The sequence below is a fragment of the Pelodiscus sinensis genome, chromosome 9, assembly GCF_052426305.1.
Source record: "Pelodiscus sinensis isolate ZL-2025 chromosome 9, ASM5242630v1, whole genome shotgun sequence".
NCBI lineage: Eukaryota > Metazoa > Chordata > Testudines > Trionychidae > Pelodiscus > Pelodiscus sinensis.
In genome coordinates this window covers 46,117,110-46,141,600 of record NC_143060.1, presented here as the reverse complement: position 1 = coordinate 46,141,600, position 24,491 = coordinate 46,117,110, and the positions used below count along the sequence as shown (strand labels likewise).

Sequence of the window (24,491 nt, the reverse complement as noted above, 5' to 3'; positions counted from 1 at the left end):
GAAATTTGGCGCTGTGTAGACACACCAAATTTTAAAATAAGCTATTTAGAAAGACAGTCGAAATGAGATACGCAGTTTGTGTAGTACAAACTGCGTATCTTATTTCAAGTTTTGGGTGCTATGTAGATGCACCCCAACGTGCTATACGGCTCCTCATTGTTTTTGCAGATTCAGACTTTGGCTACCCCTCTGAGACTTACCCTGAAATTTATTTCTCTTATCTCTAAAGGTATATACAGAAGAGTATTCATACTAATATAGAAAAATTATATACTGTAGAACTTGACACCTGCATTCAAAGATCCAAGTTACTTGTGTGAAAGATGAGTGATAGTTTTACATGTTGCAGTGCCATAGAATTCTCCTGAATTACTTGTGGAAGCAAGACTGTTCTTGGCTTATAAGTGATTGTGTGTTGTGCTTATTACTTCTTTTATTGTCAGAGTCATTAAAACTTTCATGTAATGTAATTGTACTTCCAAACATGGTATAAACCAATATGTGTATAATGTTGGTTTCTGAATCAGTACAGTGTATAGATATTTAACCCTAATGCAATTGTGGAAGGCATGGAGAGCCTCTACTCCCTATTTAGTTTCAATCTGTGGTGCCATCCAATCCAAATATAAATCCAAGCTAATATGTTTCATTGCTCAGCTGGAAGTCTTATTCTGCATGAAATGTACTGGTAATACCCTACTGAAGAGACTCATTTTAAGGTACTAGTTTACCTGACTGCTAGAAAATTATTTAAAGTTCAGTAAAAACCATAATATTATAAGCCATAGTAAAAGGCAAATCTGAAGTCTAGAGACCTACTTCTGAAGATCTGTTTGGGGATTAAAATGTTAGTTTTGATATGGTTGTCAGTTTTCTCCTTCCCTCTCAACTTCTATGACTGAATTATTTTCTAGGACCAAAGAAACCTTCCACAATTGTAGAAAGATAATTAGAATAATGATGAAAGAAGAACAGCTGTTGGCAATAGGGAGGGAATGACATCTCACCATATTATAGCTTTTGGAAGCAAACACACAGTTATGCAACTCTGTTTCTTTTCATTATTTACATAAAATGTGTTGAGCCACCTACTCTTATTTTTTTTTTTTCAGTGTTGCTAGCTGAGAGCATATACCTAAATAAATGATGGTTGCCTGCCTTTGAAGCCACCAGAATATTTAATGATGACTAGACCTTCTGTGACTAAAACATGAATTAAAACTTTTTATGTTTAAAAAGAAGGCAGGTTATTCTAGCTGGCACAAGCAACTGTACAGTGCTCCAAAATAAAGTAGGTAACTAACTGAATAATTTTTCAGTCAGGTGTTCTGGGGAAAAATCAGTTAAAGAGAACTTGCATATAGCTAAAGGAGGAATATGGAAAGTGCTATGATTTAAGAGGTATAATACAAAAAAAGCTGAGTTCTCTAATCTGTTAGAGTTGATCAGCATACATTTACTGTGAGCAATGAGAGCTTTCATATTCAAGTATTTATTCTTTCATTTTTCCCCTGGAGTGTGCCTAGTAAATAGTTCATTTGTTCACTAATTCCTCATAACACATTTTACTCGGAAAATCAAGCTAAACTGATTATTTAAACTTGATATAGCAAACTTCTTTTTTCTCTCTCTTGCTTTTTGATTACGATTCAGTACTTTCAAAGTAGAAGTAGGTTGGCAATTACCTGCTCCTAAATGGAGGCCCTCTAGAATATGCATTTGTCAGGGCTGTTCCCCATTCTGGCACTCCACGTGCAGAAGGTGGGGTCCCGCAAGAGACCTTAATAAATACTTTGTGTATATATAGGCTCTGCTTACAAAAACTCCCCAGAGTCACAGATTCACTGGCACTGGGAAAAGCTGCCATCATCAATTGAATTAAAACCCTGAAAACTTGAACTTCTTCCCAACGGGTACCTCAAGCTCTTTTACCACAAGAGAGCGTGGGGGGGGGGGGGGGAAGGGAAAGCTGGGGGAGGGGGGACAGGAAACAAACGGCAATCTTAATAGTTGACTCTTCAGTCTAAAAAACAACAAATGTTCTGGTAGCACTTTAAAGACTAACAAAACATGTAGATGGTATCATGAGCTTCAGTCTAGGCAGGTGCACACATGCACCCCCCAGCCCCACCTCCTGTTATTTCCAGGACACAAGAATCAAATCATCGCCTTTAAAAAGGTGATTTTATTAACAAAACAAAAATATAGACTTGATAAAGCATACTTGGTTGCTAGGTGTTAACAGAGCAACTAAGAAAAGAGCAGATTAAAACACACACACACACAAAATGGTATTTCTGGGACAGCTTAGCTATAGTGAATGGGGGAAGGGAGGCACATGGATTTCACACAGAAGTTTAACCAGATAACAAAACAAAGAGAAATAACCTGATCACAACTAAATATACATTTTCCCCTTATTAACTCATGATCCCTTCATGGTCCAGTCCATTTCCATGCTCCGAATTCCTTGGAGGCATGGTGGTCCTGCCTGGATTTAAATCATGCCATCTCTTTTTTGCTTTTGGTTTAAAAAAATACTCACACAGAGAAATGGCAGCAGCTATATATTTACAATTTACATTTCAGCACTGTATCCCGTTAGTTTTCTGGCTCCCTGCCGATACCTTTAGCTACCTGAATTCAACCCTTTAGTCACTGAGTGCTGGCCAGCACTTCACTCCTCCTATCCATCACAGCATCACATCTTACATCTTTTCCTGCTAGCAGTCATTTAACCTCCTAATTGCAATATTTACTTATGTGGAAAAGTAATATTGGAAAAGTGTTTCATATTTTAGATCTACTGTATTTTTCTCATTCTTGAAATGACAAGAAAAAAGTACTACCCGACTTCAGACAACTTTTTTTTTCTCTCTCTTTGTGGTTGTTTTCTCTTCCTTTGCTCATATTTCTCTTCCTCTACATTAGCCTCTTGTCTTCTGCAGACCAGCCAATGTCTCTTTTTGCCGCTGTTTCCCTGGACATTGTTTCCTACTGATGACTCCAGTCCTTGAGAGTAGCTTCACTTTCCTCTCTTGTTGTCTGCTGCTTTTAGGATATGTATTTACCAGCAGTTCTCAAACTTGATTGCACCGTGATCCCTTTCTGACAAAATATATTGCATGCCCTGGAGTGTGGGGGAGGGAGGACAAAGACTAAGCCTGCCTGGGTTCTGCCACCATGGGCAAGGGGCCAACGGCCCTGTTCCTGAGCATGGATTTTGGCTTCAGCCCTGGGCCTCAGCAAGTCTGATACCAGCCTTGGCAACTCCCTTAAAATGGGGTTGCAACCCACTTGAGGGTCCCAGTGCACAGTTTCAGAACCCTTGGTCTATACCAGGAATACTCAACTTTGGAAGCCTCGGTGGCCACAGTGATACTCACAGCACATGCCTAGGGCCATGACTTAAGTGTGGTTGTGTATACATGCAAATATATATGCAAATAGCTTCTTTCACACTGACAGGCATGAATACAGAGATTAAGCCTTAAGCCATGGCACCGGACCCAAATGTGGCCAGTGACAGCCAGTCAGCACTTCTCAGGTTCTGCCCACAAGGCTAAGCAGCCAGCACTTCCCACAATGCCCTGGCATTCCTGGCACCTCGTCCCTGAAGGCTTGAAATGCTGACATCCTATACATGTCTGTTCTAGCCAGCCCGTCCACTTGCATCTTTCAGTGCTCATCCCACCTAGGAGACTCCTCACCATTGTGCAGCATGTTCCAAGTGGAGGACATGTTCAAAGGATCCTACCTGCAGGCCACGTGTTGAGTCCCACGTAAACCCAAACTGCATCATTTGCTGCAAACAAATGGGCCACATGTTGAGTAGCCCAGGTCTACACTTGGGAGTGAGCCTCTGAGCCTGAGTAGATGAACTTGTGCTAGTAGGACTTAAGATGGCACACTGAAAATAGTATTCTAGATTAGAGATATGAATGGTTAATTGATTCCGGTTAATTGATGGGAGCTGGAGCAGCTCTGTGCCCCCTGAGGGACTTGCCATGGACAGAGGGCACTCCAGCCCAGATGGAGGAGCCCCCACCTGGGGCGGGATGGGGCAGGGCAGGGCACTCCAGCCTGGGTGTGGCGGGGGGAGGGAAGGTCCTCTTCAGCCCAAGTGGGCTGGAACAGGCCTCTACCTGCATCCCCTTCAATCAGTTAACCAGTTAAACATTACAGTTAAATGGTTAACCAGTGAAATGAGATTTTACATCTCTAGTGAGGCTCTTGCAGAGACTCAGCAGAGATCCAGGCAATGATGTGGGCTTGAGTGCCTTAGGTGCAATGTCCACATTGCTAAGCTTAGTGCTCCAGTTTGAGCCCCACAGGCTGGGAGGTTCGCTGTCACTGAAATGTAGATGCATCTTTACAACTTGCTCCAGGATTGTTTTTGCAATGAAGAGCAAAAAAAATGATACTATGTGATCTGCAAGCTTTCTACAGTCCACCAGCAAGCACCCAAAGGAATATGGTTGGAAGCCATTGTTCTAAAACCAGATTTTTTACAGTGTTGAGAACCCTCAAACCTAACTGATATCCAAGAGAGCTAAGGTATTTAGCATCTTGCAAGAATGAGCCAGTGAACTAGGAAATTATCACAGCTTTGCAAATAGAGATGTATGCCTATTGCTGGTGCACGCTTCAGTGGAGGGGTCTTGACTAGGGATGTAAGAGTGTAACTGTTCAAACAGTTAACTGATAAACTCATGCTTATTGGTTTCTGTTACGGTTACACACCAGCTTCCAGCCCCGCTCCTCGGGAGCTGGTTGCCACCTTACTCTGCTGGCTCTGTATCAGTGTGGGGCGGCAGCCATCTCCCCAGGAATAGGGATGTAAAATCCTGTTTAACCAGTTAAATGTGGTATTTAACCAGTTAATCGATTAAGGGGCGAGTGGGCAGGGGGCCACTTCTGCCCAGCTGTGATAGGCAGGTGGGTTCTGTTGGCCCTGTGCAGGGATGCCAGCTCCTGAGCCTGTGTGGAGCCCCGGTGGGACTAGAACAACCCTCTGCCTATGGCTGGTTGTGGGCAGAGGGCTGTTTCCAGGTACCGGGTAACTGGTTACCCATTCACATCCCTAGCTGGGAACTGGTGTGCATAAGCTGGCTTCTGGGGCACAGTGGCTCCAGCTGCTGGCCCTGCTCCCAGGGAATTGGCTGTCACCCCGTGCTGCGGACTCTACAGTATAAAGCTTATACTCCATAGCCTGCAGTGGAGCTGACTTCTCAGGAAGGAGGCTGGAAGCTGGTGGGAGCCAGCTTATTAGCCAGCTCTTGGCGCGCACTGGCTCCGCTCCCTGGGAGCTGGCTGCACTGCAGGCTCTGCAATATAAGCTTTATACAGCCACTCTCCGAGTTACAAACGGTCGAGTTAAAGGCAGTCCCTGAGTTACGAACGTGACCTGCGCTTACGAACAGCGCGGTCGCATGTAACTCAATGGGGTCCGAGTTACAAACATTTCGAGTTATGGACCAAGTGTTGGTCCATAACTTGTTCTTAACAGAGAGAGCGGCTGTACTGCAGAGTCCATAGTATGTAATCACTAAGATTTTTAACTATTACATTGTTAATCATTTTTTACATCCCTAGTCTTGATCTGTTTGCAGAAATCTCAGTAAAATATGTTGTCAAACTTGACATTTAGATTCCTCATAAAACATTGCAATGGGTATAGGCCTCCTTACGAAGTAAGGATGGGAAGCCTTGGCTTATTTACCATATACTGTTTCAGAATAGCCAAGAAAAAAAAGTGTTTCTTGATCAGTTCATTTCAGTGGGACACTTCATGAAGTCGGGGTACAACTGGAAAGTTACAGTTGCAGGATCAAGTCTTGAGTTATACCTGCACATTCAAATGTATGAGATTGATTGATTGATTGATTTCCTAAGGTCTAATAACCAATTTTGGAATACAGTATTACAACATTCAGTATGGTCAAAACAAACATTTATTTGCAATCTCTGGTCAAAAGCATTTGATAACAAGGCATAAGACAAGATATTTACCATATTACTTACTTTCGTTTTTTTCTCTCTAGGCTACCATCATGACTGCTGAAGAAACAGTGAATGTAAAAGAAGTTGAAATAATTAAACTAATCTTAGATTTCCTGAACTCAAAGAAACTACATATCAGTATGCTGGCTCTTGAGAAGGAAAGCGGAGTCATTAATGGCCTGTTCTCAGATGACATGCTTTTTTTGAGGTAGAAATTTACTATATATTTGGGAGAGTTTTTCAGTTTTTGTTTTTGTCTGTTTGTCCAAGAACTCCTAAATGGTAAGAGCTAGGTTCACCAACTTTAGTATACAGCTTCCTTTTATCATAACTTAAAACAGTGAAAGGGTTTGGATGTGTCTGGAATGGGATTTTTTCACATAAACCATACGGAAAAGAGATAGAATCATCAGGCTGGTGAAAAGAATGCTTCCCCCCATCTGAGGCTGCCTTGGCTCTGAGCCTCCCAGGGCTCCCCCCTCCTGCACCCCGTCCAGCCACCCTTTAGAAAGGTTGTGAGTAGGGCTGAAGCTCCAAGGGAAAAGTGCACAGATTCACAGAGAGGCACTTCTCACTTGGCCCCAAGTTGCTGAGGCGAGAGAGGGCTGAGGTAGTTCTCTCTCCCTGGGCAGCCTGCATACTGAACCACTCATCCTCCGCCCCACCCTAGAGCAATGTTTTAAATGAAGCATGTACGTTTTCCTTTTATTTGTCAAAAATAAACAATAAGAAAAGATCTGAGTAGCACCAGATATGTCTTGTTGTTTTGATATAATTTGTACAACAAAAACTAACTTAATGTTTGCCATGTGTTCACTAGCCAAAAAAGTTGACAGCCATGAAAAGCATTGAGACATTTTTGCTATAACCATTTACTCTTGTCAAGTATTGCTTCTCCATTGTAAATTGTCCTGTATGTAGCATTTAAGCACTTAGGATGTCAGTAGGCTTTTAAGGTCTCAGAGGGGTAGCCGTGCTAGTCTGTAACTTTAAAAACAACTTTTAAAAATTTCCTGTGGCATGTTGGAGACTAACCTAGATATAGATATAGGTATGAGTTATGAGGTTTTCATGGGCAAAACCCATTTCCTCATCTGAAGAAGTAGGTTTTGCCCATGAAAAGTCATGATACTATCTCTAGATATATATAAAAAAGGTTTTCCAAGGGCAGATGGGGCTGAAATGCATCCCTGCCAACTATTCCAACTTTTTGGATAGAATAGTGCAGCCATGGCCAACCTGCGGCTCACGCCCCCCAAAACTGCGGCTTGCGAAGCCACTCCTGCAGAGCTGTAGCGAGGGTGTTATGCACCCGGGGGCGAAGGCAAAATTGGGGCCCCCCCACGCCCCAAACTTGGTGGGGCCCCGAACTTGGCACACAGCTGAGCCCGACCCTTAGAGGAGTGGGGGGAGCTTGTACCGCGTCTTACCTGACCCCCTTCAGTTTGGGGCTGGGTCCCACACGCACTAGCTCCAGCCGTGGGCAGAGGAGGAAGAGGCGAGCTGAGGGATGACAGAGGGAGTGTACGGGGACTATACTGGCACCTCACTAGTTATGGTACCCAGGGGCCACTTCCCCTCCCCCTCCTCCCAATGCCCTCCTCACTACACCACTGTAAATAATCCACCTCTTAGGATATTTGTGTAATGAATTACTTATTTTACTAACTACAGACATATGAATTATGAACTTTTGTGGTTCACATTCTGTTAAATAATTTTTTCTCTTTAATTTGTTCATATCCCATTCTCATTAGATTCATGTCTTAAATATGTAAGTTTTATAAAACATGAGATAAATTAATATTATAAAATTTCATCACTATATTTCATTCAAGCATTTAAAACCACTGTTATAGCAAATGAGTAACACATTGCTGTAATGAATAAAAAGTAAAAAAGATTTTGAGCATATCAAATTTATTGTAATAGAGAGGTAGCCATGTTAGTCTGATCTTGATAAAGAAAAAAAGTTACGTAGCACTTTAAAGACTAACACAATACCTAATACATTTATTGTAGGCAATCTGTAATGCTTCCTAACTGCCCATTTACTTGCCTAGTTAACCTAATTGTTTTTCACATTATCATACAGCATAAAACTACATGAGAGCTATGAATGTAAGAAATTCATTTACCTGTTAAAATAACACTCTGAAAAACTTTTAAATAAAACTAACACACAATACAAGAATCACCCTCACTTTCTTGAAGGCATTTGAAGCAATAAGTAGCCTAAGGCTGAGGATACCCTGCAAGTGTGGCTTTGTCTGCCATGAGGACTTTTTTCTTCAGGCTGCCATAAGAACATAATAAAAACATAAGAATGGTCGTACTGGGTCAGATCAAAGGTCCATCTAGCTCAGTAGCCTGTCTGCCGACAGTGGCCAACACCAGGTGCCCCAGAGGGGGTGGGCCGAAGACAATGATCAAGCGATTTGTCTCGTGCCATCCTTCTCCAGCCTCTGACAAACAGAGGCCAGGGACACCATTCCTACCCCCTGGCTAATAGCCTTTTATGGAGCTAACCTCCATGAAATTATCTAGCTTTTCTTTAAACTCTGTTATAGTTCTAGCCTTCACAGCCTCCTGCAGCAAGGAGTTCTACAGGTTGACTATTTGCTTTGTGAAGAAGAACTTTCTTTTATTAGTTTTAAACCTGCTACCCATTAATTTCATTTGGCGTCCTCTAGTTCTTCTATTACGGGAACTAATAAATAACGTTTCTTTATTCACCCTCTCCACACCACTCATGAGTTTATATACCTCTGTCATATCCCCCCTCAGTCTTCTCTTTTCTAAACTGAAAAGTCCCAGTCACTTTAGCCTCTCTTCATATGGGACCCATTCCAAACCCCTAATCATTTTAGTTGCCCTTTTCTGAACCCTTTCCAAGGCCACATCTGTACACAGTATTCAAGATGCGGGAGTACCATAGTTTTATACATGGTCAGTAAGATATTCTGTCTTATTTTCTATCCCTTTCTTAATAATTCCTAACATCCTATTTGCCTTTTTGACTGCCGCAGCACACTCTGTGGAAGTTTTCAGAGAACTATCTCCAAGATCTCTTTCCTGAATTGTCATAGCCAAATTAGCCCCCATCATACTGTATGTATAGTTGGGGATTATTTTTTCCAATGTGCATTACTTTACAGCAAAATGCAGGACAATGTAGCACTTTAAAGACTAACAAGATGGTTTATTAGATGATGAGCTTTCGTGGGCCAGACCCACTTCCTCAGATCAAATAGTGGAAGAAAATAGTCACAACCATATATACCAAAGGATACAATTAAAAAAAATGAACACATATGAAAAGGACAAATCACATTTCAGAACAGGAGGGGGATGCCGGGGGTGGGGGGGGGGGAGGAAGGTAAGTGTCTGTGAATTGATGATATTAGAGGTGGGGAGAGTGGGATGTTTGCGAGTTAATGGTATTAGAGGTGATAATTGGGGAAGCTATCTTGGTAATGGGTAAGATAGCTTGAGTGTTTGTTCATTCCTTTTTGGAGAGTGCCGAATTTTAACATCAATGACAGTTCAGAGGATTCCCTTTCAAGTGCAGATGTAAAAGGTCTTTGTAGCAGAATGCAGGTGGTTAAGTCATTGAGAGAGTGTCCTTTCTGGTTAAAATGGCAAGAAACTGTTTTTTCTTTGTGATCTTGTCTAATATCTCTTTTGTGGGCATTAATCCTTTGGCGAAGTGTCTGAGATGTTTGTCCAATGTACATAGCAGACGGACACTTTCGGCACATGATAGCATAGATTATATTTCTGGATGCGCAGGAATATGTGTTCTTGATCTTATAACTCACTTGGTTAGGTCCAATAATGGTATCAGCAGAATGAATATGTGGACAAAGCTGGCAATGGGGTTTGTTGCAAGGGAAGGTACCAGGGTTGGTATTAGTGTGGTATATCCTGTGGTTGTTGGTAAGAATCATCTTGAGGTTAGGTGGTTGTTAGGAGACTATGGGTCTGTCTCCCAGAGCCACATTAAGCTTCATTTGCCATTTTGTTGCCCAGTCACTCAGTTTGGTGAGATCTTTTTGACGTTCTTCACGGTCTGCTTCTGTCTTAAGATAAGATTCTATCCTTAAGTAAAGGAGAGAGGTCTCTCTGAGCTGCTCTTCCAAATTTCACACAAGCCATTCAACTGAAGCCACAGATATCAAGATTCAAGGCCAACTTTCCCTTGAGCCGACTGCCTCTCCAGGTGTTCATAATCACAACATCCAAACATATAAGACTTTTAGTTGAGAAAGCCACGTTAATCCCAAGTCTCTGCTATGACTGGGAGATGGAAAATCTGCAATAAAACATGGGGTGATCTATCACTTCAGTAATGTCAACTCCTTTAGAATTGAGGCTCTGTTTATCCAGCACCAGCTGAGGTAGAGTGGGCACTGTGTGCACCAGAACTCCTGCCTGCCCAACTCGCCAAAGGAGAAAGGAAACAGGGAGGCAAAAAGGAATGATATAGTATAGAACTGTTTTTATAAGCTTCAGAGGGGTAGCCGAGTTAGTCTGTAGCACAAAAAGTTAAAAAACAACAAAACAATCTAGTAGTACTTTAGTGTATGTCTACACTAGCCCCCTAGTTCGAACTAAGGAGCCTAATATAGGCATTCGAAGTTGCAAAACAATCCCAGGATTTAAATATCCTGCACTTGATTTGCATCTTCCCTGCCGGTCGCCATTTTTTGAAATGTACAAGTCCGGACTAACTGCCCACGTCTACACGCGGCAGGGACCCGGTATTTCGAAATAAAGCCCCTAAATTGAACTACTCGTTAAACCTCATTCCAGGAGGAATAACAGGTAGTTCGATTTAGAGCTTTATTTTGAAATACCGAGTCCCTGCCACGTGTAGACGCGGGCAGTTAGTCCGGACTTGTAAATTCAAAAATGGCAACCGGCTGGGAAGATGCAAATCAAGCGTGGGATATTTATATCCTGGGCTTGATTTGCAATTTCAAATGCCTACATTAGCCTCCCTAGTTCGAACTAGGGGGCTAGTGTAGACATACCCTTAAAGACTAACAAAATATGTAGATCAGGGATAGGCAAAAGGACCTCTGTGGGTCGTATCCAGTCCACGGAGGCCCTCCTGCTCCCCCGGCCCAAAACCAATTAGAGCTTGGGGGCAAGGGAGTACATGAAGCTTTCTGTGCTCTGCCCCTGCCCTGCAAGCAGCATCCAGCGCTTCCAAGTACCACGTGCTCCTCGCAAGGCAGGAGGAGGCTTCCCATGCTCCCCCACCCTCAAGCACTGATTGGCCTGGGGGTGGGAGAGTGCCCGAAACCACTTCCTGCCCTACCAGAGACATGGGTGCCTAGTGGGAAGGAGGGGGCAAAGGGGCTCCCCCACCCCCAGACCAATCATGCTCTGGGTAGCCCCACCCTTTCCTGTTTAGGCCCCGCCTCTTCTGCGGTGTCGCAGGGCTACCTTATGTTGATGGTATCATGAACTTTCGTGGGTGGAAGTGGGTTGTGCCCACAAAAGCTCATGATACCATCTACATCAGGCATGTAAAGCAGGCTTCTGGCAGGCTGCATGTGGCCCAATCAAAATTTTTTGTGGCCTGCCACTACATTTTATAAATGAATAAAGTGTGGCCCACTGGCCACTCAGAGCACATGGCTGAGTGCAGATCATGGTTGGCCGGGCTGATCTGCACTGGCATCAAGTGCCTGCTCACAGCTGGCTGCCGTGCTCACACCTCCCCAGTGCCTGAGGAAGAAATTTGTGGCAACAATGACACTGGCTCTGGGACCCAGTCACTAGGTATGGGGGGAAGGGACTTGGAGTGCCTGGGTATGGGGGAGAGAGGAGGCATTGGGTTAGAGGGGGGGGTACTCTGGGGGAATGGAGGCGAATTGGGTTAGAACGGGAATATGGGAGTGCCTGGCTCTGGGGGAGTGAAGGGGCATATTTTGTTAATGTTTTCGGTTTTATTTATTTATTTCCAAATAAAATCACAAAACGTATATTAATTTTATATCAAATATATGTCAATTTTTTGAAATTGCATGAATAATCATATGTTTATGCAAAATCTCAAACTTACAAAGTATCTGAAATTTTCACAGAAGCCTGTTCTATTTGATTGACCATGCTCTCTACTTGTTTTTATTTCAACAAAACAAGTTATGTATCATATAAAAAATTTAAAAGTACCTTACATTTATATTTAAATTAAAAATTATTTTATGAGTAAATAACATTTTTACACATCAAATTATTGTATTCTATTAAAACAAGGTCTGAAAAAATATTATAAAATATACCTGAAACATAATCTATAATAATAAATAATTACAACTTTCCGATAGAAGTACATTTTCTTTGGTGTCCCTGAAAGCTATCAGTTTTCATTTGAGTGGTTCTCAATGGACTTCAAGTTTGACATGCCTGATCTATATATTTGTTAGTCTTTAAAATGTAACCATACTCTTATTTTTTTAAGTTTTTCCTTTTGTTATAAAGTATCTTTTATTTAAAAAAAAAAAAATTATAAGTAACCCCAATGCACCCACCTCTTCCCCCAGAGCCAGCCCTTCCCCAGCATCCCTCCATCCCAATGAACTCACCCCCCTCCCTGAGCCAACCCTACCAGGGCCCCCATCCCAATGCACTCACCTCTCCCCCTGAGCCAGCCTCCCCCCCAGTGCCGGGAGCGCCCCCTTCAAATCTAAGCTTTAAAGTGGCTGCTGCTGCCTCAGCTCGCAGCGTGTAGAGAGCTGGGAGCACTTAGCCAACTCCCGGGTCTCTGTTCAAAAGCATCACATGGGCCAGAGCAGTGTGTGCTTTGCTCTCACCCCAGCCCAGCGCTCCCCCTAGCATTGCGCCCTGGGGCAATTGCCCCGCCCCTGTCTCCCTTCGCTACGCCTCTGCTTCCCTGTGCTGGGTCAGAGCGTCTCTTTAAAAAAAATTTTTTTTTTCTCCTTGACAATTCTGATGCGGCTCTTAGCATTTTTTCTGTTGCTGTTTTGGCTTTCTTTGTTAAATGGATTGGCCACCCCTGGAATAGTGTCTTTTCTGTTTGCCTTGGAAAAACAATTCCTACGAACATATAAAGCAGAAGATTCCCAAAGAGATGTTGGTGTACCTCTTTACAAACACCTACACATCTACCATTTGTCCTTCATGATGTTAAGAATATGTAACTAGAAAGATAGTATTAAGAAATAATTTAGGTTTTATGTTTGTTCTGTTTTTAAATCTGATTGTATCTGCTTTGCAAAGCATTAACTTTACAAAGCTCACTGGTCAGCTGTAATCAAGCTGTAAATTGCATTTGTAAAAAATGTTAAGTAAAAAATGTCTTGTTAAATTAATTGATGGCTTGTTTTTTATGTAGACAGTTGATCCTTGATGGACAGTGGGATGAGGTTCTTCAGTTCATTCAGCCTCTTGAGTGTATGGAAAAATTTGACAAGAAAAGGTAAAATTATGAATCTCGGATAGTAGCATCATAAGTCATGTGCAAAGGTGGAAAATATCTGGAATAAGACTTTTTAAAATTTTTAGAAAAATAAACTGTAACTACTGAATCTGAGAAGAATAGTTTACCATTCCAATTTTAGGGATTTATAGATTTGTTTAGGTCTCTACATTAAAATATTTTATTTGAAAGTATTTTAGAACTTACTGCAGACTTTAAAGTCTTCTTTAATGTGTCTTTTTATAATGGTTTATATTTGAAGAATTGTGTTTAGTTTAAAATAAAAGTATTTTCTCTGAGTTCACATCAGAGTAACCCAGGTATTCAAGAAATATTAACAGTCTTCTCCTTTCTCTTATAAATCAGCAATTATTTTAACATGTAATAATTCCAGAAGTAAATCATTGGAAAAAGACATCTTCTGTAAAGAACCAATTCTTTTGTTGCTTGGCTTATTAAATTTAAAGAGAAAAAGCTTTCCAGCTTCAGTTTTCTGCAGAATGTACTACTTGGCTACTGCTTTAAGATCTTTAGTGTTTTATACTTTATTTCTTATGTGCAGGTTTCGCTATATAATTCTGAAGCAGAAATTTTTAGAAGCCTTGTGTGTGAACAATGCAATGTCAGCAGAAGATGAGCCTCAACATGTAAGATTTTATAGTTGGCTACTCTGATTCGTTGAAAACCTCATATTGATTAGACACTATGGAAATCCATAGTAAAGAATTGTTGTTCCTAAAGTCTTATGATAGTCATTTGTTTAGCTTGAAGTTTTCATGTGTGACATAAAAAACAACAACATTTTCTGAAAGTGAAGTACTATAGTTGGGAATAGTACTGGATAGATTCTGGGCAATTTTTGCCCGTGTAATTCTAACTGTGCATGGTGCACCCCAAATTAGCTTTAAAATGCCCTTGTCATTACTTGGTCAAGTGGTGTCAAACAGTGCACTGTTTGCATGATGTGCGCAAATATGCAAAGCTAAACTGAACCCTCTAAATTAGTGTATGCTTACCACCTAAGACAGTGATTTTCAAACTATGGGTCACAACCCAGTACTTGTTTGCAGAATGTCAGGTCTTGGGTCTCGTTACTGAAGGGTGATCAGTGGGGGTACTAAGGCAGGCTATAGATTGTGCTGCGCACCAGAAGTGGCCAGTACCAGGCCTGACTCCTAGGTGCAGGCCGGAGGCAGACAAATACACAGAGCTCTGTGCACTGCTCCTGCCCTGAGCTCTAGGTCTGCACTCCCATTGCCTAGAAATTGCTGCTGGCTGCTTCTTGGGCGTAGCATGGTCTGTGATGGCAGACCAGGGAGGAAGCGTACCTTAGCTCCCCCATTGCTCCGCCGACTAGGAGCCGCTTGAAGTAAGCCTTTCCTGCCCCAGGCCTGCCCCATCCCCAAAGCTGAAGCTCTCATTCTCAGCCCCACCCCGAGCCCACACTTTAGTCAAATTATGTTGGGTCACAGGCATCAACAGTTTTCTTCAATTGTGTCATGAGAAAAAAAATTGAAAACTATTTGCCTAAGAGAGGACTTCAGAGGTGAAAGGTTTTTACCTCTACTCAGTGGACCATCTAGCACTCTGTTTTAGACTAACAACTCGGAATATGTAAATATATTACATCTTATTAAGCTCCTTAATATATTTGCTTGTTTTCAATATCTCCTAAAAGAGGAAACTTTGATTAATATTTTTGAAGTTTAATGGAACAATAATCTTGACCTGTCAATTAGATTTCCAATTGCAAGTTCACCTTTACCATTCAGATGTTAGTGTGTAATTTAAGTTCTTCAGTGTACCCTGGCTATGGTTGCTTTTATGGACAAAGATCTAATGCTGTTCAGTGTTCCTTTGCTAGTATGAAACAAATGATGTCACCGAGGACTGAGTTCATTGAATGTATGACCAGCTGAGAGGAGGAGTTATGAATAAGGTTTTTAGTGTGAAAAAGGTTTTAAATGATAACCACAACTATAGCATGAATAGGCTTTTAGGCTGTAGGCTCATTCATTGTAAAGTATTTTGCTTTTTATGTTCATATATGAACATTTTAAGTACAACTACAAAAGCATTATGAATTTTATATAAAATGTTTCTAACAAAAATATTAATTGCTCAAATCAAAAATTAACATTGCTTTAGTGAACTGTCTTGTTGCCCTATGTCCTACAACAGGGTCTTTACCTGACAGCATGCAGAGGGCAGTACAAAGTTATATATATATATAAGATTAGAAGAAAGATGCAGTTGAATAATGTAGCACTCTAATCATAGTATTACAGAGAGGAGGGAGAAAAATTGTTCTCCTTGGCCTCTGATGATAGGACAAGAAGCAATGGTCTTAAATTTCATTAAGGGAGGTTTAGGCTGGACATCAGAGGAAAAACTTCCTCACTGTCAGGGTGATTAAACACTGGAATAAATTGCCCAGGGAGATTGTGGAATCTCCATCACTGGAGATATTTAAGAGCAGGTTAAACAGGCATTTGTCGGGGATGATCTAGGAGATAGTGCTTTGTCCTGCTCTGAGGGCAAGTGTCTGGAATTGATGACTTCTCAAGGTGCATTCCAGTTCTAGTATTCTATTATTTACATAGTCTTAATGGAGAACATTATACAAAAATATCAAGAAGTTGCACCTTTTACTATGCTGGATATTTCAAAATGTCATGTTACCTATTTTTGCATGATGTAAGTTGGGGAGAACTTTGAAGGTTTTTTTTCCCATTCTCTGCAGCTAACATCTGAATTTTAGTATTGCATTTAAGCTTGCCTTCTGTTTTTAATTTTCAACAAATTATGTCAAACACGCCAGTGTATATTTAAATATGTGATCTGCAAAGAGCTATGGAGATTTTCGTTACTTGTTTTTATACACACAGATCACATATTGTCTGAGAATAAGCATGGAAAACCTCAACACAAATACAGGTTGAAACTCTCTAGTTCGGCACCCTTTGAACTGGACTGGTGCTGAACCAGAGAATTTGCTGACCACATGAGGTCAATATTGTCTAGCAGCATTACCAACACTTCCACTGCTTAGTGGGCTCTTAGAAGACAATTGGGGTAAATTAAAGCTAAATAACAGCACAGAACTCTGAGAACTAGGAGTGGTAGCTGTAAACAAACTTTATGGGATCACAGGAAACTTGGCTACACCCATTATAAGTGGACATCTGGCTAACTTAAAATCATGACAGACAATGGATGTTGCTGGACCAAAGAATGGTTGACTAGAGAGGCTCAAGCTGTAGTAGCTTTCTCAATTTCCAGTGACTGAAAATTACAGAAATTTAGGGCTTTATTTTCTTACACCAATTGAATATTCTAAGGCCACATCTTCACTACTAGGAAGATTGACACTGCCTGTGATGGTTGATCTTCTAGAGTTTGATTTAGCGGGTCTAGTAAAGACTTGCTAAATTGAATGCTGAGGGCTCCCCCATCGATGCCAATACTCCTCAACTTGAAAGGAGGTAAAGAAAGTTGATGGGAGCATTTTCTCTCATCGACCTCCCGCTGAGGAGAGCACCTCAAAGGTCGAATTAAGGTATGTCGACTCCAGTTACCTAATCAACATAACTGGAGTTGCATATCTTAATTCGAACTTCAAGGTAAGTATAGACAAGAACTCTTAAAAAATAAATCTTATTTTTATAGCTCTGAAAAGAGAATTCAACTCCCTAAAGTGGAAATACCTTCTCAACCTACAGTTGTAGCAAATTTGTTCAGCTACAGATATTAAAATTCTGAGAGCTTAAAACATGTGGTAGCTTCTATGAAAATAGCCACATCAGCATGACTTTCATTATATTAATCAACTGATTTGACATTGGCGTCCTTTAAGAAGAATTTGGTCTTAGAAATTCTCATATGAAAACTGTTGCAGACTCCCTTTATGCTAATTTAATTAAAATAAAAATTATAGTAATAGCAAAGGAAAAACCAGAGAAATCCTATTTCATGTCAACCTTCTGCAACTCACTGTGCTTGTGGTAGAAGGATAAATTTGTAACTTTAAATTAATCTGTGCCCTGTTTGTATTTAATATTTCTTCTATAGCTGGAGTTTACAATGCAAGAGGCTGTACAGTGCCTACATACCCTGGAAGAATATTGTCCTTCTAAAGAAGACTATAGCAAACTGTGTTTGTTACTCACATTGCCCCGTCTGACCAACCATGCAGAATTCAAAGACTGGAACCCTAGCACTGCACGAGTTCATTGCTTCGAAGAAGCTTGCATCATGGTTGCAGAGTTTATTCCTGCAGACAGGAAACTAAGTGAGGCTGGTTTCAAAGCAAGTAATAATCGTTTATTTCAGCTTGTAATGAAGGGATTGCTTTATGAATGTTGTGTGGAATTCTGTCAGAGTAAAGCAACAGGTGAAGAAATTACAGAAAGTGAAGTATTGCTTGGCATTGATCTTTTATGTGGTAATGGGTGTGATGACTTGGACCTGAGTTTATTGTCCTGGCTTCAGAATCTTCCACCTTCTGTTTTCTCTTGTGCTTTTGAACAAAAGATGCTTAATATTCATGTTGATAAACTCTTGAAGCCCACAAAAGCTGCATATGCTGATCTTTTGACGCCTCTTATCAGCAAGCTTTCTCCTTACCCATCATCCCCAATGAGACGGCCTCAATCAGCTGATGCTTACATGACTCGTTCCTTAAACCCTGCTTTAGATGGGCTGTCATGTGGATTAACAAATCATGATAAACGTATCACAGACCTTGGAAATAAAACCTCTCCAATGTCGCACTCCTTTGCCAATTTCCATTACCCAGGAGTGCAGAATCTTAGCAGAAGTCTCATGCTTGAAAATACAGATTGCCATAGCATTTATGAAGAGTCACCTGAGCGGTAAGTTTCACTTAACTCCATATTATTTAAAGAGAGAGAGTTGTTAATACTATACTATAACTGATCATGTTAAACTTAAAGGGTTATGTTCTTCCAGGTGCATTTGTGACTTACATTAATGGTAGTTAAAGTTGAATGTGCAAATCCTGTTGTGTTTCAAACAGTTTTTTGCTCCTCAAGCCTTTAAGAAATTATACTTTTAAACTAAAAATGGGCACGAGACCGAAAAGATTTTAATTCAATTTTCCCAAGAGTTCAGGGACATTCAAATCAGAGGCTTTTATTCAAGCCCACATATACTTTACCCAAAATATAGCAGAACTATGAAGTTCTGGCTTAAATATGAAATCAGATATACACTAGATTCTAGTTACTGAAGTTCTTATTGGAATTTACTATGTTTGAGGATATATAGTGGTATGCCTTGGAAATGTAAAATATTTCAATTGTTGATTTAAAATATTCAACATGCATTTTATTGTACTGTAAATAACAGCATTCTAACTCCTTTTTATTCTAGAAGAAGCAGAAATTCTGAGGCTTCTGTGATTTTTTTTTTAACTGCTATGTCAGCAATGTAGCAAATTAAATTAGATTCAGTGTCTGTCTTGGAGAATTCCTAAATTCTGTGTTTTATTTCTTTTCTCTCACATATCCCTGCCTTCACATTTAAATAAATGGAATGTCCACAGGATGGCACTATACTTCACCAACTATCATTTCAAAATTAGGTGCTGATCCTGCAGAGAATTAAATAAAGGTTACATTTCTTATTCATGTTCATGAGTAATCTCATTGGAATCAGTGGAACTATGTCCATATGTAAATCTGTAGGAGCAGAGACTTTAAAAAAATCACCAATATTAGAAACTTGTGCAACTGTAACCACAGTTACACTTAACTGTGTATTAGGTAGATACATTGTACCTAATTGATTTTCAAACAAAATCTCAGCAGGATTTTCATATTTGCTGCCTATATTTCTATTTACAGCTAATTAGTTTATGATGACTTTGGAATTAGTTAACACCTTGTGTTAATATACAGTAATATGTAAAATGGATTTTTCTCATTTTTCTCATGTTAAGAAGTAAAACTCTTATGGAAACTTGCCCCTATCTCACCACCTTCATGACTTGAAACTTTTTTCCTTTCTAATCCTTATTAAAATCAGGGCTTATGTCTTATGAACTGTAAATATTATATACTTAGTACTCTAAATGTCTTAAACAGGTATACTGTGCAAGGTTTAAAAGAATGTCCATACTGCACACTTCTTTCAGCTGCATACAGAGTACATACACGGATCGCTCCACTAGTATGGGGATAAATAGCAGTATAGATGGAGTGGTATGGCTTAGGTGAGTAGAGCAGGAAAAGACTACGTTCCTTCCCCTCTGCTGGAGCCTTCGCCTGGAGAAAGGTTGAGCCTTTCCCTGCCTCCAGTCCTTGCCAGAGCCTTTCCTGGACGAAGTAAAATGTTTGCCAGCAGAGAGCTGCTGAAACCTCTCCCTACTGCCTTTCCCTTGCCAGAGCCTTTTATTGACATGTAGCAACATATCACAACATGAAGGCAACCTGCTTTTCACTGCTACATGTAGTTACAAATACCATATCTGCCACCACTAGTAGTGTAGACATGAACTTAGAAATATCTGAATGTTTTTCCAAATGTGGTCACCTGTGTATCTAATTCAGGGGTCAGCAGCCTTTGGCACGTGGCTCATCAGGGTAACCTGCTGGCAGGTCATGAGACGTTTTGTTTACGTTGACCGTCCTCAGGCATGGCCCCCTAGAGCTCTCAGTGGCCAGGAATGGGTACCTAAATTAACTGAGCAGATTTTTCAAGAGTGGGAGCTTATTTTCTCTCCTGTAACTGGTAAAGGAGATACTTCCTCTTGTATTCAATAAATAAAAGGAAGATCCTTTATACTTGCATGTCTGTTAATCAGGTTAAATTGGTTTTGTTAATGCACACATATACCAATAACTCAAAAATAATTTAAAAAAAATGACTGCCCCAAACCGTTAAGTATGTGCAATTTAGTTAGGTTCGAATACTCTTTAAAGAGAGTCCTAAACATGTTCTAAAGTAGTCTGCATGTTTATTAGATACCAAATAGGAATGTGAACAAATACTTGATTAAACGGTTACCCGGTAAGCATCACCCTTAATGGTAACCAGGAGTAGCCCCCCGCCTGCGGAGAGCTGCTTCAGCCTCACTTGGGCTTCCCCTTGGGAGAGGGTCCAGGAGCCACAGCGACAGCCCCTACTCTAGCCACCCTGCCTATTCCCCTTGAATCGGTTAAATGGTCAAACACTGTGTTTTGCCATGACTGTTAAATGGGATATTATATCCCTACTACTGAAATGTTTTCTAAAACAATTCCACATAGAAATACCTCTCTTACCCTAATTTTTTAAGTCCCTATAAAATACAACATTGTGAGAACAGATTTTAGTTGTACTTTTCCCTGCATAGCTAAAACAAGAACTTTCTAGCTCCCCAATGTTGAATGTAATTTAAATGAAGTTTAAAGAAATATCCTGTATAGACTGGGTGGCAGTTGTGGAGGTGCCTTGTGATGAATGTAGGCTTCCTCCCTTACTAGGAATTTAGGGAAAATTGGGAGAAGCCAACAGATGTAATTATCCTCATAAGTGGGAGAGATCCGAAAATTAAAGAGCTTGAGTAATTTGTTGATGGTATTTTGGGGTATGTCTACACTACCCCGCTAGTTCGAACTAGCGGGGTAATGTATGCATACCGAACTTGCTAATGAAGCCCGGGATTTGAATTTCCCGGGCTTCATTAGCATAAAGCTGGCGCCGCCATTTTTAAAAGCCGGCTAGTGCGAACCCCATGCCGCGCGGCTACACGCGGCACGGGCTAGATAGTTCGAACTACGTAGCCATTCCGAACTATCTGTACTCCTCGATAGTACATATACTGTATAGTACAGTACTATATAGTACAGTTCGAACTATCTAGCCCATGCCGCGTGTAGCCGCGCGGCACGGGGTTCGCACTAGCCGGCTTTTAAAAATGGCGGCGCCAGCTTTATGCTAATGAAGCCCGGGAAATTCAAATCCCGAGCTTCATTAGCAAGTTCGGTATGCATACATTACCCCGCTAGTTCGAACTAGCGGGGTAGTGTAGACATTCCCTTAGATTGTTGAAGGAATGGACAACCTTCCATCGAAGACATAAAAATAGAAGCATAATGGGACTTCCAAGATATAAGGCTTTTTGGAAAAATCTGAGTGCAAAGCATTTTATCTCTGTTTTTAGGTTTTGCAATTGTTAGTGTAATAGGTTAAAATGAGATATTTTGCTGTATCTTTGGGCTTCATATAATGGGGTGCTTTGTACATAGTCATTTCAGAATTTATTCTGTAAATATTTTTTTACTTTTTAGAAGATTTTCAGTTATTCAGATTTCTCAAACTTCTTCTGTTTTCCATATCATTGAAAGAAGCGATACTCCTGTGGAGCCACAGCATTCCATTGGCAGTGAGGCTGTGTGCCAGAATTCAGTTCCAGAAAATGAGTCAGTAAATGGAGCGCAGAATTCAGGACCAGCCAAGACAGAAAAAAATGAGGTAACATTTTATTCTTTCTCTCTCGCACTCTCTCTCTCACGCTCTCTGGCTGCAAAAGCTGCTAGAAAGAGGGGAGTTGGCGAGTGTAGTGAGCAGAGAGTGCAGCCGCCAGAGAGACAGGGGTTGGCAAGCGTAGCTTTCATGCTCTCTGGCCACGAAAGCCACCAGAGAGAGGAGGGTTGGTGAGCGTAGCAAGCAGAGGGTGCAGCCCCCTAGTTTCCATATAAGAAGTCCTTTTGAGCTGCCTACTCTGATAAGCATGAAAATTGTTATGTAATGTATGTTGAGAACTTCATCCATTTATGTGATACATATGCTTTTGAATCTTGTTTTGCTCTAAGTGATATATTTTCAACGTAAGTTATATCTAATTACCTTTCTGTTAGATAAACTTTTGGTATCGTACAACTGGATGATGCAGCAGGTGAATGTGCTCTTAACTTGCATGTAACAAAAACTGCTGCATAATTAAAGACAGTGTGCAGTTATACAAAGCTAGCATAATTGTTAGAATATGTTGATCTAAGAATGAATCATTTTTGTAACATTTTTTAGCTTAGTAAATCCTTCATAGGATTTACCTGCAGGTAGTTGTTTGTGGGATATAGTGTAACATTTTGTATAAGTCCTGCCTGTGACAACTAAGAAAAATTTAAGTACACCTATTGAGTGCACTATCCAATTCAGAATATAAAGATATACTCACTATGAATGACAGAAGTCTTGTTAACTGTGTTCATTGGGAAGTAAATCAGATTTAAGTTATCCAACTTTTTTGTTTCAGTTAACTTTCAAGAAGTATTGTAGGGCTTGAAAATCTTATCAGTCAGAACTTGAATGTGCAAGATCACCAGGGATGTTCATAGGCCTTCTACCAAGACTTCTCTAAGCAGCAGCTGAGTGAGTTGTCAGTTGTTGGCTTCACTGCTTCCTACTGAAAAGAGTAGGGATGTAAAATCCTGTTTAAATGGTTAACTGGTTAAACATAATGTTTAATTAGTTAACCGCTGTAAAAAGAGTTTGGCGGAGGGACCAGGCTAGCGTGACCTCCCTCTCCATCCCCCAGTGGACAGGTTCTGCTCCAGCTAGAGGGCTGGTTAATCAGAACTGTTAAGCCTCACCCATTAAGGCTCACAGAGTTACCTTCACTTTCCACCACCCAAATATTTGCCTCTTTATTCAACAAGTGAGCTGGATATTTGTGCTAAAATTATTGGTTTTGAGATAGTGACAGTGTGGGGATGTGTCTGGGTCAAATTGTGAACACACTCTTGTTCTCAGAACACCATGTGGTGATTGTAACTTTCATTCTGACTTTTAACTCTGTTGTAACCTCAACATTGCATGTATAATCAGATAGTGTTGAAAGCCATTCTGATCTTGACAAGATCAATCTATTTGAGACATGTTCACATGCTAGGGTGTGAAACACTTCACTGAAGACTAAGCTATTAGGGGCCAGTGATGTAGAAGAGGGCTGGAACTGGGCATAGGGAGAGAGTCTTTAAATTTTTCTCAGCAAGGGGCACTTCCCGTGTAAGCAAAACAAGCAGAAGAAACTCTGCCTCATGAAAAGATGTAAATCAAAACCAGGACTTGCTGGTATGGTGAAATCAGAAGGGAAGGTTATGCTGAGAACTGTTAAAGATCTATGGAAAACTTCTCGTTTTTTTTTTTAAAGAAATATAGCATTTATGATTAAGGAATTCATTTGTTAAGCCTGTGTTCCTAACTTTTCCATGTTTCCCTGAGGCAGTTACTCAAGAAATCACAGTTCATAACTCAGTGAACTCTGGAGAAATCTCTTAACAAATGGGGGCTCAGGAAAGCTGTAGTATTGGGTCTAGACAGCCAGATTGCAGGGTCCCACTGCTCAAGAAGGATGCCAGAAATGAGGTCTGTATATATAAATGTGCCTGAAAGACCCAAAGCTCAGAACAGTGATTGGCTTCTGTTCACACCGAGAGAGGTAGAAGCACATGGGATTCAGCAGTTGAATAAAAATCACAGTTGACTGGTCTCAGTCCAGAAAAGGCAACTAGGCCAAGTGGTAATAGACAACATTGTTTCCATTTGTACTTAACTCATGCATCACAGTTAACCTCTTAATGAGGTGAGTGGGGATAGTTCACATCTTTCAAAGCTTTTATTTTAAGCTGTCTGTAGACTTGTGATAACACCCTGCATTATTGCATACAAGAATTAGGGTTGTTAAATAGCATGTAATTGAATAGTCATGTAAACGCATTTAATATTATTGGTTACAGGACTGTTAGATTGTCCCCGGAGGTTGGGGCCAGCAGCCAGTGTGCTCCTGGCTTCACTCCTGGGGGGGAGCCCTCTGCCGTCCTGCAATGCTGCCTCTCTCTATCTAGCAGCAGAGCAGGGCGGCAGGTAGGAGCCAGTCTGCATGGGGAGCTGCTTTAAAAAATGGCTTCCAGCACAGACCGGCTCCATCTGCTGCCCTGCACTGCTGCCTTTATGATACAGAGGCAGCAGCGCAGGGCAGTAGCAGCCCCTGTATGTGGGGGCCTGGGGTTCGCCATGGACAGAGGCT

General features: G+C 40.9%; 1 protein-coding gene across 4 annotated transcripts in view; it reads left to right on the top strand.

Annotated features, from left to right (window-relative positions):
- WDR47 (WD repeat domain 47) overlaps positions 1–24,491 on the top strand; it is a 56,540-nt gene that overhangs the window by 8,825 nt on the left and 23,224 nt on the right. For 2 of the 4 annotated variants that reach the window (XM_006132626.5, XM_006132624.5), the window contains exons 2-6: positions 6,045–6,211; positions 13,373–13,456; positions 14,019–14,103; positions 17,528–18,330; positions 21,811–21,934. In XM_006132626.5, the coding sequence (XP_006132688.2) occupies positions 6,054–6,211; positions 13,373–13,456; positions 14,019–14,103; positions 17,528–18,330; positions 21,811–21,934 (1,254 nt within the window). In that variant the 5' untranslated portion in view covers positions 6,045–6,053. Of the gene's footprint in view, positions 1–6,044; positions 6,212–13,372; positions 13,457–14,018; positions 14,104–17,527; positions 18,331–21,807; positions 21,935–24,491 lie in introns of all 4 variants that reach the window. The other 2 variants (XM_006132625.5, XM_006132623.5) reach the window with 1 other exon arrangement.